This window comes from Eretmochelys imbricata, chromosome 2 (assembly GCF_965152235.1).
Source record: "Eretmochelys imbricata isolate rEreImb1 chromosome 2, rEreImb1.hap1, whole genome shotgun sequence".
In the NCBI taxonomy this organism is placed as follows: Eukaryota; Metazoa; Chordata; order Testudines; family Cheloniidae; genus Eretmochelys; species Eretmochelys imbricata.
Window position 1 is genome coordinate 267,158,154 of NC_135573.1, and position 15,553 is coordinate 267,173,706.

The 15,553-nt window shown below is 59.4% G+C and overlaps 1 protein-coding gene across 2 annotated transcripts; it reads right to left on the bottom strand.

The window, feature by feature from the left end:
- Positions 1-1,622: 1,622 nt before the first annotated feature.
- LOC144260053 (uncharacterized) lies at positions 1,623-14,132 on the bottom strand. Of its 2 annotated transcripts, none has more exons than XM_077808567.1 (4): positions 14,041-14,132; positions 6,613-7,289; positions 3,883-4,086; positions 1,623-2,774 (listed from the first exon to the last, which is right to left on the bottom strand). In XM_077808567.1, exons 2-4 carry the CDS (start codon positions 7,148-7,150, stop codon positions 1,735-1,737), a joined length of 1,782 nt encoding a protein of 593 aa, XP_077664693.1. In that variant the 5' UTR covers positions 7,151-7,289; positions 14,041-14,132; the 3' UTR covers positions 1,623-1,734. The 2 variants fall into 2 exon arrangements, with proteins under 2 accessions (XP_077664693.1, XP_077664694.1); XM_077808568.1 differs by having other exon boundaries at positions 13,943-14,081.
- Between the last annotated feature and the right edge of the window lie 1,421 nt (positions 14,133-15,553).

The following is a 15,553-nucleotide window of genomic DNA, read 5'->3' on the forward strand; positions in this document are numbered from 1 at the left end:
CCACTCACCCATTGTCCTCCGGCCACTGACCAGCCTGCCCCAGGAGAGCCTGGGGGAAGGAGCTGCAGGGAGAAGCTGCCAATGCAAAGAGGCATTTCGGAGCCAGAGGACGGGCATCTAAAGTGGCACTAAATATTAACCAAGAATGGGTGCAGTGCCCATCCCCCCAGCTTTAACCAGCACTGAGTCCACACACAGGCTTGGGTTTGGGTTTTTTTTTTTTTTAAAACAGAAGTTTATGGTTATATGCAAATTAGGTTATTAAATGATTTGCATAAAATGTTCTCGCAGGACAGCGACTATTCCTAATTCCCCTTCCCCCCCAGAAAGTAGCGACCCTACTCAGCCTAGCGCACTTGCACATCTGCCCCCTGCCGGCAGGCACATGCCCCGGGTCACACACACACGCACCTCCCAGGTGGAGGAGTGCAGCATTTCCATGCAGCCACCCCCCCCCCGGCCTTGTCTTAAAATAGCTCCCCCCCCGTCCGGCTCACATGCACACGCCCCCCCCAACACAAGCATCTCTCCTAAATGCACGACAGACATGCACCCTCCCACCGCTGCTCGGACTCACCTCCCCGTGCGCTCACACACACACACACGTACGTACGTGCACTCAGCCCCCACCCCCAGCCACTCCTGCTCGTACAAGTGCGCCGCTGCCTGATTGTCCCTGTGCCCCCAGCGTGCCCTGCTGGGCAGTCATACACTCCTGTGCACACACCTCTCGGGTGCAATCACAGCCAGTCACTTACACCCCTCTCTCACACACACACAGCATGCCCCCCTGCATTCACACGTTGCCATCCTGAGCACAGCTGGCTCTCCCCCATGGCCACAGACATCCAGCTGAGTGCGCACACATCCTGTGTACATGGACTGGGCACTAACACCCCCCCACTGCTCAGACAGACACCACCTTCACAAGCACACACGCTCACGCTCATGCCATGGACACCACCCCTCCTACGCCCCCTGGCAACCAATCACAGCCTCCCAGGGCTGCTCACCCTCACATACACCCCTCCATTCCCAAACAAATCCCCCTGCCACACGGCTGCCTCATTCACACACACTGGACTTGTGTACACACGCACAATGCAGTACATGCTCACCCACTTGCACTCAGACACACACCACTATGGCCTTACACACTTCCCACTGCACACCAGCCCTGCAGAGCTCTCCCGTACATGTGCCACGTGCTCACACCCATGCACTGCTTACACATCTGCCACTGCAAGTTCACAAGCACATGCATTCGCGCCCCCCCCACATATCTGCAGTCCTGCCTGCAGCCCATACATTCACACCCCATTCTCACTGACATGCACACCACAGGCTCGCACACTTCTCCCCACGTCGCACACACACACCCACACACGCCTTCCCCCCCCCGGAGAGGTGCTGGTGCAGACACTCAAACTGCACCCACACCTGCCATAAACTTACACTGGCATTGTCGGTTCCCCAGCTCTCACACAGGCGCCGACGTGTTTGCACACCAGGCATATTCCCAAATGGTTCTCTCCCCCCCTCCCCCGCCCCACACACGCCTCCAGCACACACACGCAGCCTCTGTAGCGGGCATCCCCCCCCCCACCACACTCACCCCTGCCCTGCCACGTCCAGGCGCACGCCGCGTGCCCACCCCGTGCGCTCACCCCCAGGCTCCGGGAGGGCTGTCCCCACACCGTGTCCGTCACTGGAATTGACAGCCCCCAGCCACCCCTAGCTATTGGTCAGGAAGAGGCGTCTGTGTTTGGAGGCGGAGCCGCGCGGCCGGCCCCGGCGCCGCCCCCGCCCCCGGCTGCCATAGGGGTTCCTGCTGGCCACGGCGCTCTCTCCCCAGCCAGCGCTGCCCAGGGTCGGCCCGGGGAAGCTGACTTCCGCTTTGGGCGGCTGGCCTAAGAGCCCGCCGGCCTCGGCCTCGGCGGGCGGGGCCTGGCTCTGGCGCGCGCTGGCCCGCTCCTGTCGCAGGTAACGCAGCTCGTCCCGGATGTCCGTCAGGACGCCCAGGAGGCGGAACTGCAGCTCCCTGTCCCGCGCCCGCTCCTCGCGCTGCGTGGCCCGCTCCTCCTGCCACATGGCCAGCTCCTGGTGGTACAGCTGGTCCCACTGCTCCTCCAGGTCCAGCAGGCGGTGGATGTTAGTCCTCCAGCTCTCCCTCCTGCCCTCCCGCAGCCAAGAGCAGCCCAGGCCCCGCGAGGGCGGCACCGGGGCAGGGGGCTGGTCCTCCTGAGGCGAGGCGGAGGAGGGCAGGGACTCCTCGGTGAGCGCGCCATGCAGCGGGGAGCGGGCCTGCTGCTGCTGCTCTTCCTCCTGCTGCTGCTGCTGCTTCTCCCACGTGGGCCCCATCAGTACCCTGGGCAAGGAGCCCACCTCGGGGCCCCGGCTGCCCTCCTCCTCTTCCGGCTGGGAGGCGTCCAGCACCCTGCCCAAGGAGGGGAGGTCGGAGACCCCTTCGTGGGCCCAGTCTGCGTGAGCGTCCACATGGTTGAGCGTATCCTCGGGGAGGGAGCTCATGGAGCCCTGGGAATTGCACCGGCGGATGAGCATGGCCTGCCGGGATGCCTTCGCGCTTTCCTCGGCCGACAGCTGGGACTCCGGGACAGGCTGAAGGCCCATCGCTGCGCCGGGGCACCCGTCCACCTCCTGGCCTTCCCGCTCTTCTTCCTCCGACATGGAGGCGTAGGAGACAAGGGACTCGTTTCTCAGAGGCGGGGACATGGCCGACATCTCTGGAGTTCGCAGCTCCGGCCCCGATTCGGCTGAAACAGAAGAGAAGCTAGCAGGTAAGTCTACCTGCTTCACCGTCTGTGGCGCCATGCATTAGATTCCCAATTGGTCCCCTCTCCCCACATCCCTGGGAACACCCCAGGATCTTCTTCTTACTAAAAATCCACTCAAAGCAGCCACAGACACACAGACCCCTGGCAGGGCTGCATGGGCGCTGCTCAGACCCACCAGGAACGTTCAGTATCCTTTCCTGACAGCGGCCAGAACCTGCTACTTTGCTGGCAGGCGTAAGAAGCCTGCGGTAGCAGATATGGGATAATCTGGCCCCACAGTGGGAGTCTCCTCCTAAACCCCAATACTTTGAGGCTGTCTTGAGCCCTGAACCATGAGGTTGTTACATCCCTTCCAATTTATTTTTGAGGATTAAGTTGGATAATGCTGGCTAGTTTGCTCATCCATATAAATGCTCACTCTATCTTGGAATCTTGCTAAATTCTTGACCTCAACAATATCCAGTGGCAGTGAGTTCCACAGGCTACTTGTGTGCTGCAGGAAAAATGTTTATTGTCTAGGATCAGTTTGAAATTTGCTGCCTTTTCGTTTCATTGACTGTCTCCTTGTTCTTGTGTTAGGAGACCTGGACACTAGAGGGCAAGAGCACTGGAATAGTCACCCACAGTTTGAGCATTGTGAATGCACAAGTGTTTGCCCTGAAGCTAACCACTGGGCTGTTCGAAGCGGACAGTGGAGACACATCTTTGCAAAGAGTTTCTCCAGGAGTGCATGGAGATCTGAGATTTGACTATGGGGCCCTACTCCATTCCGGGTGTAACTTCACTGGGGCTACGTAATGGACATGCTTGGCCCAGGTTCTCAGAGTCACAATCATTTCACCATTTTTAATAACAAATGTAACCACTCCTTGGCCTTCAACAGCATCCCCACCGCGGCGCCTGCAGGAGACAGCGTGTCACAAAAAAGTCATTATTAGTGTGATCATTTTCCCCATGCTCAGGAGCCTCTGGCTGAGCCTTTAACAGGCACCAGCCACTGCTTTCCCCAACTATCAAAGAGGCCTGTGCCCTGGACAGTCAGCCTGTCCTTCACTGTGGCTACTGGCAGCTTCTCCATTACTCCTACCTGAACTGCTCTGCCCCTCGCCTCGGCTGTATTCACAGATCACAGAAGGGTCTGGACTCTGGACTGCGAGCCGAGGCACGGCGGAACCTTCCACGTCAGGCAAAGAAGAGGGCTGCCCGTTGGTGTCTATGTAGATGCTGGGGTGGCTGACTGCAGGCTGGAAGGACATGATCGATTGTTTGGACGCACCTGGGAAGAACAAGTCTGCAAGAGAAAGACGATTGACTTAAGAGGATAGCGACTATCATGCTATCACAGGTTAGGATTCCCCAAGGGAAACATTCTATAGGACTTTTCATAGATCCCAAGGCCAAGAGGGACCATTGTGATCATCTGGTCTGACTGCCTGCATAGCCCAGGCCAGGGAACTGCCCCAAAATGATTCTTAGAGCAGATACTTTAGAAAAACATCCAACCTTGACTGAAAATTGTTAGTGAAGGAGAATCCACCACCACGCTTGGTCAATTCTTCCAAGCAGTTAATTACTCTCACCATTAAAAATGAGCATGAGCTTTCGTGAGCTACAGCTCACTTCATCGGATGCATACTGTGGAAACTGCAGCAGACTTTATATACACACAGAGAATATACACACAGAGAATACACACATATTCTCTGTGTGTATATAAAGTCTGCTGCAGTTTCCACGGTATGCATCCGATGAAGTGAGCTGTAGCTCACGAAAGCTCATGCTCAAATAAATTGGTTAGTCTCTAAGGTGCCACAAGTACTCCTTTTCTTTTTGCGAATACAGACTAACACAGCTGTTACTCTGAAACCTGTCATTAAAAACGTGTGTGTCATTTCCAATCTGAATTTGTCTAGCTTAACCCAGCCATTGGAATTGGAATGAACCCCACAGAGGCATGTAAAAATTACTCCAACAAACTACAGAACTTAAGTGAACTAGATGCTTTCTATAGGTTTTCAGAACGGCCCTATAAAATTCTATAGCAGGGAGATCAGTCTCTGATCAGCACTCCAGGACGGTCCAAAAACACCCTACAGAAAGATCAGGATTTTCTATGAAGTCCAACAGGATATTTCCATTGTGTTTTTATATAAGCCATGTCTAGCCCAAAAACAGCCTGGATTTTTTACAGTATACATTTAAATTAACAATTTGTGCTTGTATGTCCCTCCTTCACCAAAAGCTAGTGATGTGATCTGATCTTAAAGGTGAGCAGCAAAGGGAACGAAAATTGGAGTTGGCCCCTTTTATTTATTTTTGGTCCTCTATAAAGTATAAAAGGCTGCCTGAAATGGTTCTTTAAACAAACAAAAAACCCAAGGTTTTGTTTGTTTGACCTTCAACATACTGAGAATGTCCAGTCTGGTCTTTCCTGCTTTAGTGGTAGTTCCAGACATCTGGACTAGGAGCTCTCTCCATGTTTCGCTGAAGGAGGAGAGAGTCTTTAACCCTGAGGTTTCTCTCCCAAGTGTGTCTCATGCACTTGAGTTAAATAGTGGGTAACAAAAAGCAAATAAAACAAAGAGTTTTAATCACTCTGGAAAAAAATCACTCTCTCAATTAGGCCCCACTTCTTCAAGGTACTTAAGCACATGCCTAACTTTAGCACCAAATCAGCAAAGCACTTAAGCACATGCTTAACTTTAAGCAGTGTGGGTAAGTATAACTGAAGTCAAAGCATGTGCTTAAGTGCTTTGATTAAGAGGGATGGCCTTGAGTATGTTTAAAAAGTTAGACAGGTGCATAAGTGCTTTGCTGAATCAGAGCCTTCATCAGGTGACTCTTGACATCAGACAAATCATGCATGTTCCTTCAAGTTCTACAGTAGAGCAGAGAGTCTCACAGGAAAAAGAGACCAGAGGAAACCTACATTTCTAATGTAAAAACAAGCAGACTCCCTTGTGCCTCCCCATCCCCCACTTTTGGTTTTTGGGTGTGGGGGGAGAAACTTTTCAACCCTACTTGATACGCCTGAGGACTTGTTGTCACTGCAGAGTTAACTCGAGTGCTGCCCAAATCCTGCCCACACCCAAAAGCCCTGAACTCCGGTTGGCTGGCTTATCCAAGGATAGAGGCTAAAGCTCAAGTGAGCACAACGTGTCAGCAAGTGCAACCACTCTGCACAGCTCCAGTGCCATTTCACAGTGGCACTGTTGACTCCAAAGAACACATGCCCATGCAGTCAAAAGAGGGCACGAACCCATGATTTTCCCCCTTGCAAGTCACCTGTAAAAGGGATGCGATCAGGCTAGACGCAGTATTTAGAGGTTTTTAAAAACAAAGAAGTTTTACAAAACCGAAGAGCAACAGGAATATTTTCACCATTTTTTAAAAAAATTCCAGGGAAAACTATTTCCTTTAGTTTGGCTATTTGAGTATAAACATTTCCCAGCAGCCTTTGCCACCCAGACATGACAGTATTCTCCTACTGCAGGAAAACCCAAAAGGGAGACTGACTAGAAAAAAGGCAAAACTGACAAGTCTTTTTTCACTATCCTCTCTGAGCTAGCACAATAAGTAAATGTTCACCAGGAACCAAGTCCCAGAGGGCCAGGGATTTGTTACATTACTGTTAGGTGAGGCTGATGTGTTCAGATGATGACAACAGGATGGAAACAGATATTCATGAAAGCCCCTTTCCCTGGAGGAATGGTCTTCTGGCTCCATCTCCTTTACCCATAGACCTCCTTGACCCTACCACCATTGTGAGCTCATGTGCATCAGACCTGCTATCAGAGAAACCCAAAGGTTAGCTCACCGGGGTCAAAGATGATCTCGGGCTCTGAATCATGGCTGGCCTGTAAGAAGGTAGAGGCTACCATCTTCTCCAGGGGAGTGAGGCGGGGTTTGTGGAGAGGCCCTCCTGCCCTGTTCATAGGGGGATGCTTCTTTGAGGTGATCTTCTTCTTGACGTCCAGCCGAAGGTCTCGCCACTTGTGCTTGAGATCATCGATGGAGCGCTCCGTGTAGCCCAGGAAGTTGACCCGGCTCTGGATCTGGGTCCACAGCTGCTTCCGCCGCACAGGGTGAGCTCGGAGGGATTCGGAGCCGTAGAGGGCGCTGAAGTGCCGAACCACGTTCCAGACCAGAGTCTCTGTCTCGTCGTTGGAGAAATTGGCTTTCCTCTTCCGGCCAGATGTGGCCAACCCCTGGGAGGCTGCAGCAGAAGTGGAAGGGGCACAGTTGAACCTAGGTCCCCACTCCTCTCGGTCGGCTCCTGAGGAAAACATTGGGCTCCGGGACCCAGAGGGAGCCGAAGAAGGAGGAGCAGAAGCCAGAGCAGCTGAGGAATCCATGGTGCCAAGGGGAAAAAGGCCTGGAGCCAATCCTGCTCCGGGACACAAATCCGGACGGATATGGGTGGTTTGGGAGGATTAAAGAACTGCTCCAGAGTGCCAGGTGGCGGGGGAGACGCTCATCCCAGCTTGAAAGCACCTGAGAGAGGAGAAAAAGCCAGAGGTAAAGGCGGGCTGTCTAAGCACCCTCCTTAGACAATCCATCTTGTAGTGGAAGAGTTGATAACCCCCAGTTAGACCCATTAGCCCACTCCAAGCCTGGGATCCTCCGTGGGTGGAGAACCAGAGCCAACACCTGCTTGGTCAGACATGCATTACAGAAGAAAGACTTGCCCGTCCTGCTAAGTGCTCTGTGCCTCAGTTTCCCCATGTGCGAATGGAGATAATACTGCACCCCTGCCACACTGGGGAGTTGTGAGGACTGCAAGGTGCACAGAGACCATGGAGATGGGGACCAGGAAAGTACCGAAACAGCTGGATATCAGACCTGGTCCAAAATTGCCCAACAGAACCATGGTTTTCGGTCAGAAAACGCCCCTTTGTCAAAATCGAACCGTTCCACGGGAACCTGCCCATGCCAAGGAAATTTGCTTTAGAAAGGGGGAAAAACCGTGAGATCGAGCTTTTGCACAAGGCTTGAAACGGCCCCTTGAGACCTTAGCCGGGCGGAACGCTCCAATGTCTCGTTTCAAAGTGACTTCGTCTGGAACTTGTCGGGTTTCGTGATATTATGATTTCATTTGTAGATATTACTCTATAGCTTATAAAATATAAGCTATAGCGCGCACATGCACCCATACTGTGTATACACATGCACACACAGAGCACTACCAAGCGCACAGAATCATAACGTGTGCAGCCGCGCACCCGCGCACACAGGGCTACGCCGCGCACGCGCGCTCAGACACAGGGCTAGGCCGCGCACGCACACACGCGCACACGGGGCTAGGCCGCGCACGCGCAAACACACGGGGCTAGGCCGCGCACGCACACCCGCGCACACAGGGCTAGGCCGCGCACACACGCACACAGGGCTACGCCGCGCACGCGCGCTCAGACACAGGGCTAGGCCGCGCACACACACACGCACCCGCGCACACAGGGCTACGCCGCGCACGCGCGCTCAGACACAGGGCTACGCCGCGCACGCGCGCTCAGACACAGGGCTAGGCCGCGCACACACACGCACGTGCACACAGGGCTACGCCGCGCACACACACGCACGTGCACACAGGGCTACGCCGCGCACACACACACGCGCACACAGGGCTACGCCGCGCACGCGCACGCAAACGCACAGGGCTACGCCGCGCACGCACACACGCGCACGCACACACACGGGGCTATGCCGCGCACGCACACACACGCACACAGGGCTAGGCCGCGCACGCACACGCACACACACAGGGCTAGGCCGCGCACACACACGCACACACACAGGGCTAGGCCGCGCACGCGCACACACACACACAGGGCTAGGCCGCGCACACGCGCACACACACACACAGGGCTAGGCCGCGCACACGCGCACACACACGCACAGGGCTAGGCCGCGCACACGCACACGCACAGGGCTATGCCGTGCACACAGACACGCAGGCGCGCGCGCACACACAGGGCTAGGCCGTGCACGCGCGCGCGCGCACACACACACGCAGGTGCGCGCACACACACACGCAGGCGCGCGCGCACACACAGGGCTAGGCCGTGCACACACGCACACAGGGCTACGCCGCGCACGCGCGCTCAGACACAGGGCTAGGCCGCGCACACACACACGCACCCGCGCACACAGGGCTACGCCGCGCACAGCGCGCTCAGACACAGGGCTACGCCGCGCACGCGCGCTCAGACACAGGACTAGGCCGCGCACACACACACGCACCCGCGCACACAGGGCTACGCCGCGCACGCGCGCTCAGACACAGGGCTACGCCGCGCACGCGCGCTCAGACACAGGGCTAGGCCGCGCACACACACGCACGTGCACACAGGGCTACGCCGCGCACACACACGCACGTGCACACAGGGCTACGCCGCGCACACACACACGCGCACACAGGGCTACGCCGCGCACAGCGCACGCAAACGCACAGGGCTACGCCGCGCACGCACACACGCGCACGCACACACACGGGGCTATGCCGCGCACGCACACACACGCACACAGGGCTAGGCCGCGCACGCACACGCACACACACAGGGCTAGGCCGCGCACACACACGCACACACACAGGGCTAGGCCGCGCACGCGCACACACACACACAGGGCTAGGCCGCGCACACGCGCACACACACGCACAGGGCTAGGCCGCGCACACGCGCACACACACGCACAGGGCTAGGCCGCGCACACGCACACGCACAGGGCTATGCCGTGCACACAGACACGCAGGCGCGCGCGCACACACAGGGCTAGGCCGTGCACGCGCGCTGCGCGCACACACACACGCAGGGCTAGGCCGTGCACGCGTGCGCACACGCAGGGCTAGGCCGTGCACACACACACGCAGGGCTAGGCCGTGCACACACACACGCAGGGCTAGGCCGTGCTCAGACACGCAGGCGCGCGCGCACAGACACAGGGCTACGCCGCACACACACACACGCACCCGCGCACACAGGGCTAGGCCGCGCACGCGCACACGCACACACGCACACAGGGCTACGCCGCGCACAGCGCGCTCAGACACAGGGCTAGGCCGCGCACACACACACGCACCCGCGCACACAGGGCTACGCCGCGCACGCGCGCTCAGACACAGGGCTACGCCGCGCACGCGCGCTCAGACACAGGGCTAGGCCGCGCACACACACGCACGTGCACACAGGGCTACGCCGCGCACGCGCGCTCAGACACAGGGCTACGCCGCGCACGCGCGCTCAGACACAGGGCTACGCCGCGCACGCGCGCTCAGACACAGGGCTACGCCGCGCACACACACGCACGTGCACACAGGGCTACGCCGCGCACAGCGCACGCAAACGCACAGGGCTACGCCGCGCACGCACACACGCGCACGCACACACACGGGGCTATGCCGCGCACGCACACACACGCACACACGGCTACGCCGCGCACGCACACGCACACACACAGGGCTAGGCCGCGCGCACACACGCACACACACAGGGCTAGGCCGCGCACGCGCACACACACGCACAGGGCTAGGCCGCGCACACGCGCACACACACGCACAGGGCTAGGCCGCGCACACGCGCACGCACAGGGCTATGCCGTGCACACAGACACGCAGGCGCGCGCGCACACACAGGGCTAGGCCGTGCACGCGCGCGCACACACACACGCAGGGCTAGGCCGTGCACGCGTGCGCACACGCAGGGCTAGGCCGTGCACACACACACGCAGGGCTAGGCCGTGCACACACACACGCAGGGCTAGGCCGTGCACACACACACGCAGGGCTAGGCCGTGCTCAGACACGCAGGCGCGCGCGCACAGACACAGGGCTACGCCGCGCACACACACACACACGCACACACACACAGGGCTATGCCGCGCACGCGCACACGCACACAGGGCTACGCCGCGCACGCACACGCACGTGCACACACACAGGGCTATGCCGCGAACGCACACACGCACGGGGCTATGCCGCGCACGCGCGCACGCACACGCACAGGGCTATGCCGCGCACGCGCGCACGCACACGCACAGGGCTATGCCGCGCACGGCGCGCACGCACACGCACGGGGCTATGCCGCGCACGCACACACACACACGCACGGGGCTATGCCGCGCACGCGCGCACACACACGCACGGGGCTATGCCGCGCACAGCGCGCACACACACGCACGGGGCTAGGCCGCGCACACACACACGCACAGGGCTAGGCCGCGCACACACACACGCACAGGGCTAGGCCGTGCACACGTGTGCGCACACACAGGGCTATGCCGTGCACACGTGTGCGCACACACAGGGCTATGCCGTGCACACAGACACGCAGGCGCGCGCGCACACACAGGGCTAGGCCGTGCACACGCGCACACACGCGCACAGGGCTATGCCGTGCACACACACGCACACACACACACGCACACAAGCACACACACAGGGCTATGCCGTGCACACGCACACACACGCGCACAGGGCTATGCCGTGCACACACACGCACACACACACACGCACAGGGCTATGCCGTGCACACACACGCACACACACACACGCACAGGGCTATGCCGTGCACACGCGCGCACACACACACGCACAGGGCTATGCCGTGCACACGCGCGCACACACACAGGGCTATGCCGTGCACACCTATGCCGTGCACACGCACACACACGCACAGGGCTATGCCGTGCACACGCACACAGGGCTATGCCGTGCACACGCACACACACACACACACGCACAGGGCTATGCCGCGCACACACACACGCGCACAGGGCTATGCCGCGCACACACACACGCGCACACACACACACAGGGCTATGCCGTGCACACACACGCACAGGGCTATGCCGTGCACACGCGCGCACACACACACACGCACAGGGCTATGCCGTGCACACGCGCGCACACACACACACGCACAGGGCTATGCCGTGCACACGCGCGCACACACACACACGCACAGGGCTATGCCGTGCACACGCGCGCACACACACAGGGCTATGCTGTGCACACGCGCGCACACACACAGGGCTATGCTGTGCACACGCGCGCACACACACAGGGCTATGCTGTGCACACCTATGCCGTGCACACGCACACACACGCACAGGGCTATGCCGCGCACACGCACGCACACACACGCACAGGGCTATGCCGTGCACACGCACACACACACACACACAGGGCTATGCCGTGCACACGCACACACACACACGCACACACACAGGGCTATGCCGTGCACACGCGCACACACGCACAGGGCTATGCCGTGCACACGCGCACACACGCACAGGGCTATGCCGTGCACACCTATGCCGTGCACACGCACACACACGCACAGGGCTATGCCGTGCACACGCGCGCACACACACACGCACAGGGCTATGCCGTGCACACGCACACACACACACACACAGGGCTATGCCGTGCACACGCACACACACACACGCACACACACAGGGCTATGCCGTGCACACGCGCACACACGCACAGGGCTATGCCGTGCACACGCGCACACACGCACAGGGCTATGCCGTGCACACCTATGCCGTGCACACGCACACACACGCACAGGGCTATGCCGTGCACACGCGCGCACACACACACGCACAGGGCTATGCCGTGCACACGCGCGCACACACACACACGCACAGGGCTATGCCGTGCACACGCGCGCACACACACACACGCACAGGGCTATGCCGTGCACACGCGCGCACACACACAGGGCTATGCTGTGCACACGCGCACACACACACAGGGCTATGCCGTGCACACGCGCACACACACACAGGGCTATGCCGTGCACACCTATGCCGTGCACACGCACACACACGCACAGGGCTATGCCGCGCACACGCACACACACGCACAGGGCTATGCCGTGCACACGCACACACACACACACACACACACACAGGGCTATGCCGTGCACACGCACACACACACACACGCACAGGGCTATGCCGTGCACACGCGCACACACGCACAGGGCTATGCCGTGCACACGCGCACACACGCACAGGGCTATGCCGTGCACACCTATGCCGTGCACACGCACACACACGCACAGGGCTATGCCGCGCACACGCGCGCACACACACACGCACAGGGCTATGCCGTGCACACGCACACACACACACACAGGGCTATGCCGTGCACACGCACACACACACACGCACACACACAGGGCTATGCCGTGCACACGCACACAGGCACACACTCTCCAAGCTCAACATTTTCTGCATACCACGGCCGGCTGGGGAGCTAATCTGCTCTGCTCTGCTCCCCCCGCCCCAGCGCTGAGCCGCTCAGCGGCCTCCTGCGAGCGCAGCCCGCCCGGCTGGGGCCGGCCCCCCGCGCCCGGCCCCCCCGGGCTGCTCCTGCGGCAGCGGCGGGGCTGGCAGGCGGCAGCCTTTTGTTCGCTTCCCCCTCCCCCGCTCGGCGGGGCGCGGGTCGGAGCCAGCGGCGCGGCTGGGGCTGCAGGGCCGGACAGGGACGGGGACGGGGACGGGACGGGACGGGACTGGCCTGGCCGGGGGGGGGACGGGACGGGACTCCTGGGCGCCCCCCCACCCCGGGCAGGCCCTTCCCAGGGGCCGCCCGCACCGCACCCTGCTGCCCCAGCCCCGCGCCCGGCGGCGGAGCGCGCCCAGCCCGGGGCGCCCCGGCCCCCGCCGAGGACAATGGGAGCCCCGGGCGGGCTCCGCGGTGCCGGAGCCGCTCCCCCCTCCGCCTGGCTCGGCTCCAGCCCGGCCGAGCCGCCGCTGCAGCAGGGAGAGGCGCGCGGAGCCCCCGGGGCCAGCCCGGCCGGCGGCTCAAGTTCTGGTGCCGCCGGGGAAGGGCCCTGCCCCCCGGGGCGAGCGGGGGGGAACCCCGGCCCCCTGCCGGGACCCGCGCTCCCGCCGCCCCTCCGGCCAGCGCCGCAGCCAGTGGGTCCCGCTGCCAGAGCGGGGGCCGGCGGCGAGAGCCTGCGTCGCCCCCCGGGCAGAGCTCGCGGCAGGCTCGGCTCCGCTGCCGGGGGCGGCCCGGACGGGGCGGCCCGGCCCGGCGCTTCGCCCTTGTCCGCGAACTCCCAGCCCCGCCGCTCGCCCCGTGCCCCGGCTGCTGGGGCCAAGCGGCCCCGCCGCGCCCGCTGCCCACGGCCCACCTGAGCAGGGCGCCCGGCGGCGGCGGCGGCGCTCGGGTCCCCCCCGCGCCCGGCCGCAGGCTGGGCTCCGCGCCCCGGCTCCCCGCGCCCGCACTCACGGCGCTTGGCGCTGGGCGCTCCAGCTTCTTGGGCTAATGGCTCCTGACTCAGAGGAACTCGCCTTCATTTCCTCTGCCTCCGAGTGGCAGGCACGGCGAGCCGCCGGCGAGCCTGCTGCTGCCCTCTGCTGGCTCCCGACCCACGGAGGCTTGTTCTCCAGCGGGGGTGGTGGGGGGAGAGGTCAGCTACAGGGTTTGCTTGTTGGAGGCACCCTGCACACGGTCTAATAAACGGACCCCCCCGCCCGCTCCACCTTGGCTTGGCACAAATGCTGCCTTCTCCCTCCTCCTCTTTCTGCTTGGCTGAGTTCCCCAACACCGAAACCTGGGATGGAGCAGGTGGAAAGCAGCCCTCAGGCCAGGAGAGATGGCCTCTACTCTGGGCTCTGCTACAGCCTTCCTGTGTACCCTTGGCCACATCCCCTAGCCTCTCTGTGCTTCAGGTCCCCAGCGCGAAACTGGGGACAGTGATGCTCCCCTACCTCACAGGGAGCAGGTGAAGATTAACCCATAAATATCTGGGAGGAGGTGCTCAGATGAGGGGGGGCGTCTAGGCAAATAAAAAGATTGCAGTTACATGATGCAATTTTTCTCTGTTTCTGTATAGTTTTGTTTCTCTTATCTCCCAGCCCCAGTCTGTTATATCCACTTGTTGCATCCTGACACCTAGATGGTGAACTCTCTGGGGCAACGAGTGTTTTCTGTGTTACTTCTCTGTGCAGTAGCTAGCATAATGGGCCATGTGTCTTACATTCAAACAATATACAAGGAATAGCAGCTTTCATGTACACTAGATCCCCAAAATGTTTTATATAGAATTAAATAAAACAGATAAGATAAAAATAACAGAAGGGGAGAGAAACTGAGTGTAGGAAAAGGAATCTGAGAACCTAGCAAGCTACACATGCAGTCCACCTAGGGAGAACCTGGGCAGGATTTTTCCTGTTGCATACTCAAGATAGTTCAGTCCAAAGCTGACTGCAAAGAATTACAAAGGGGTCTCACTAAACTGGGTGACTGGGCAACCACATGACAGATGAAATTCAGTGTTGATAAGTGCTAGATAATGCACACTGGGAAAAATAATTCCAACTATACATACAAAATAATGGGGCCTAAATTTGCTGTTACCACTCAAGAAAGTGATCTTGGCATCATTGTGGATAGTTCTCTGAAAATAACAGTCAAAAAAGCAAACAGAATGTTAAGTACCCTTAGGAAAGGGGTAGAAAATAAGACAGAAAATATCATAATGCCTCTATATAAATCCATGGTGCACCCGCATCTTGAACATTGTGCCCGGTTCTGGTCACTCCATCTGAAAAAGGACAGAGTGGAACTGGAAAAGTTTCAGAGAACAGCAACAAAGATAATCAAGGGTATGGAACAGCTTCCATCTGAGGAGATATTAAAAAGATTAGGGCTGTTCATCTTAGAAAAGAGACAACTGAAGCAGGGTATGATAGAAGTCTATCAAATCATGAATGGTGTGGAAAAAGGGAATAGAGAAGTG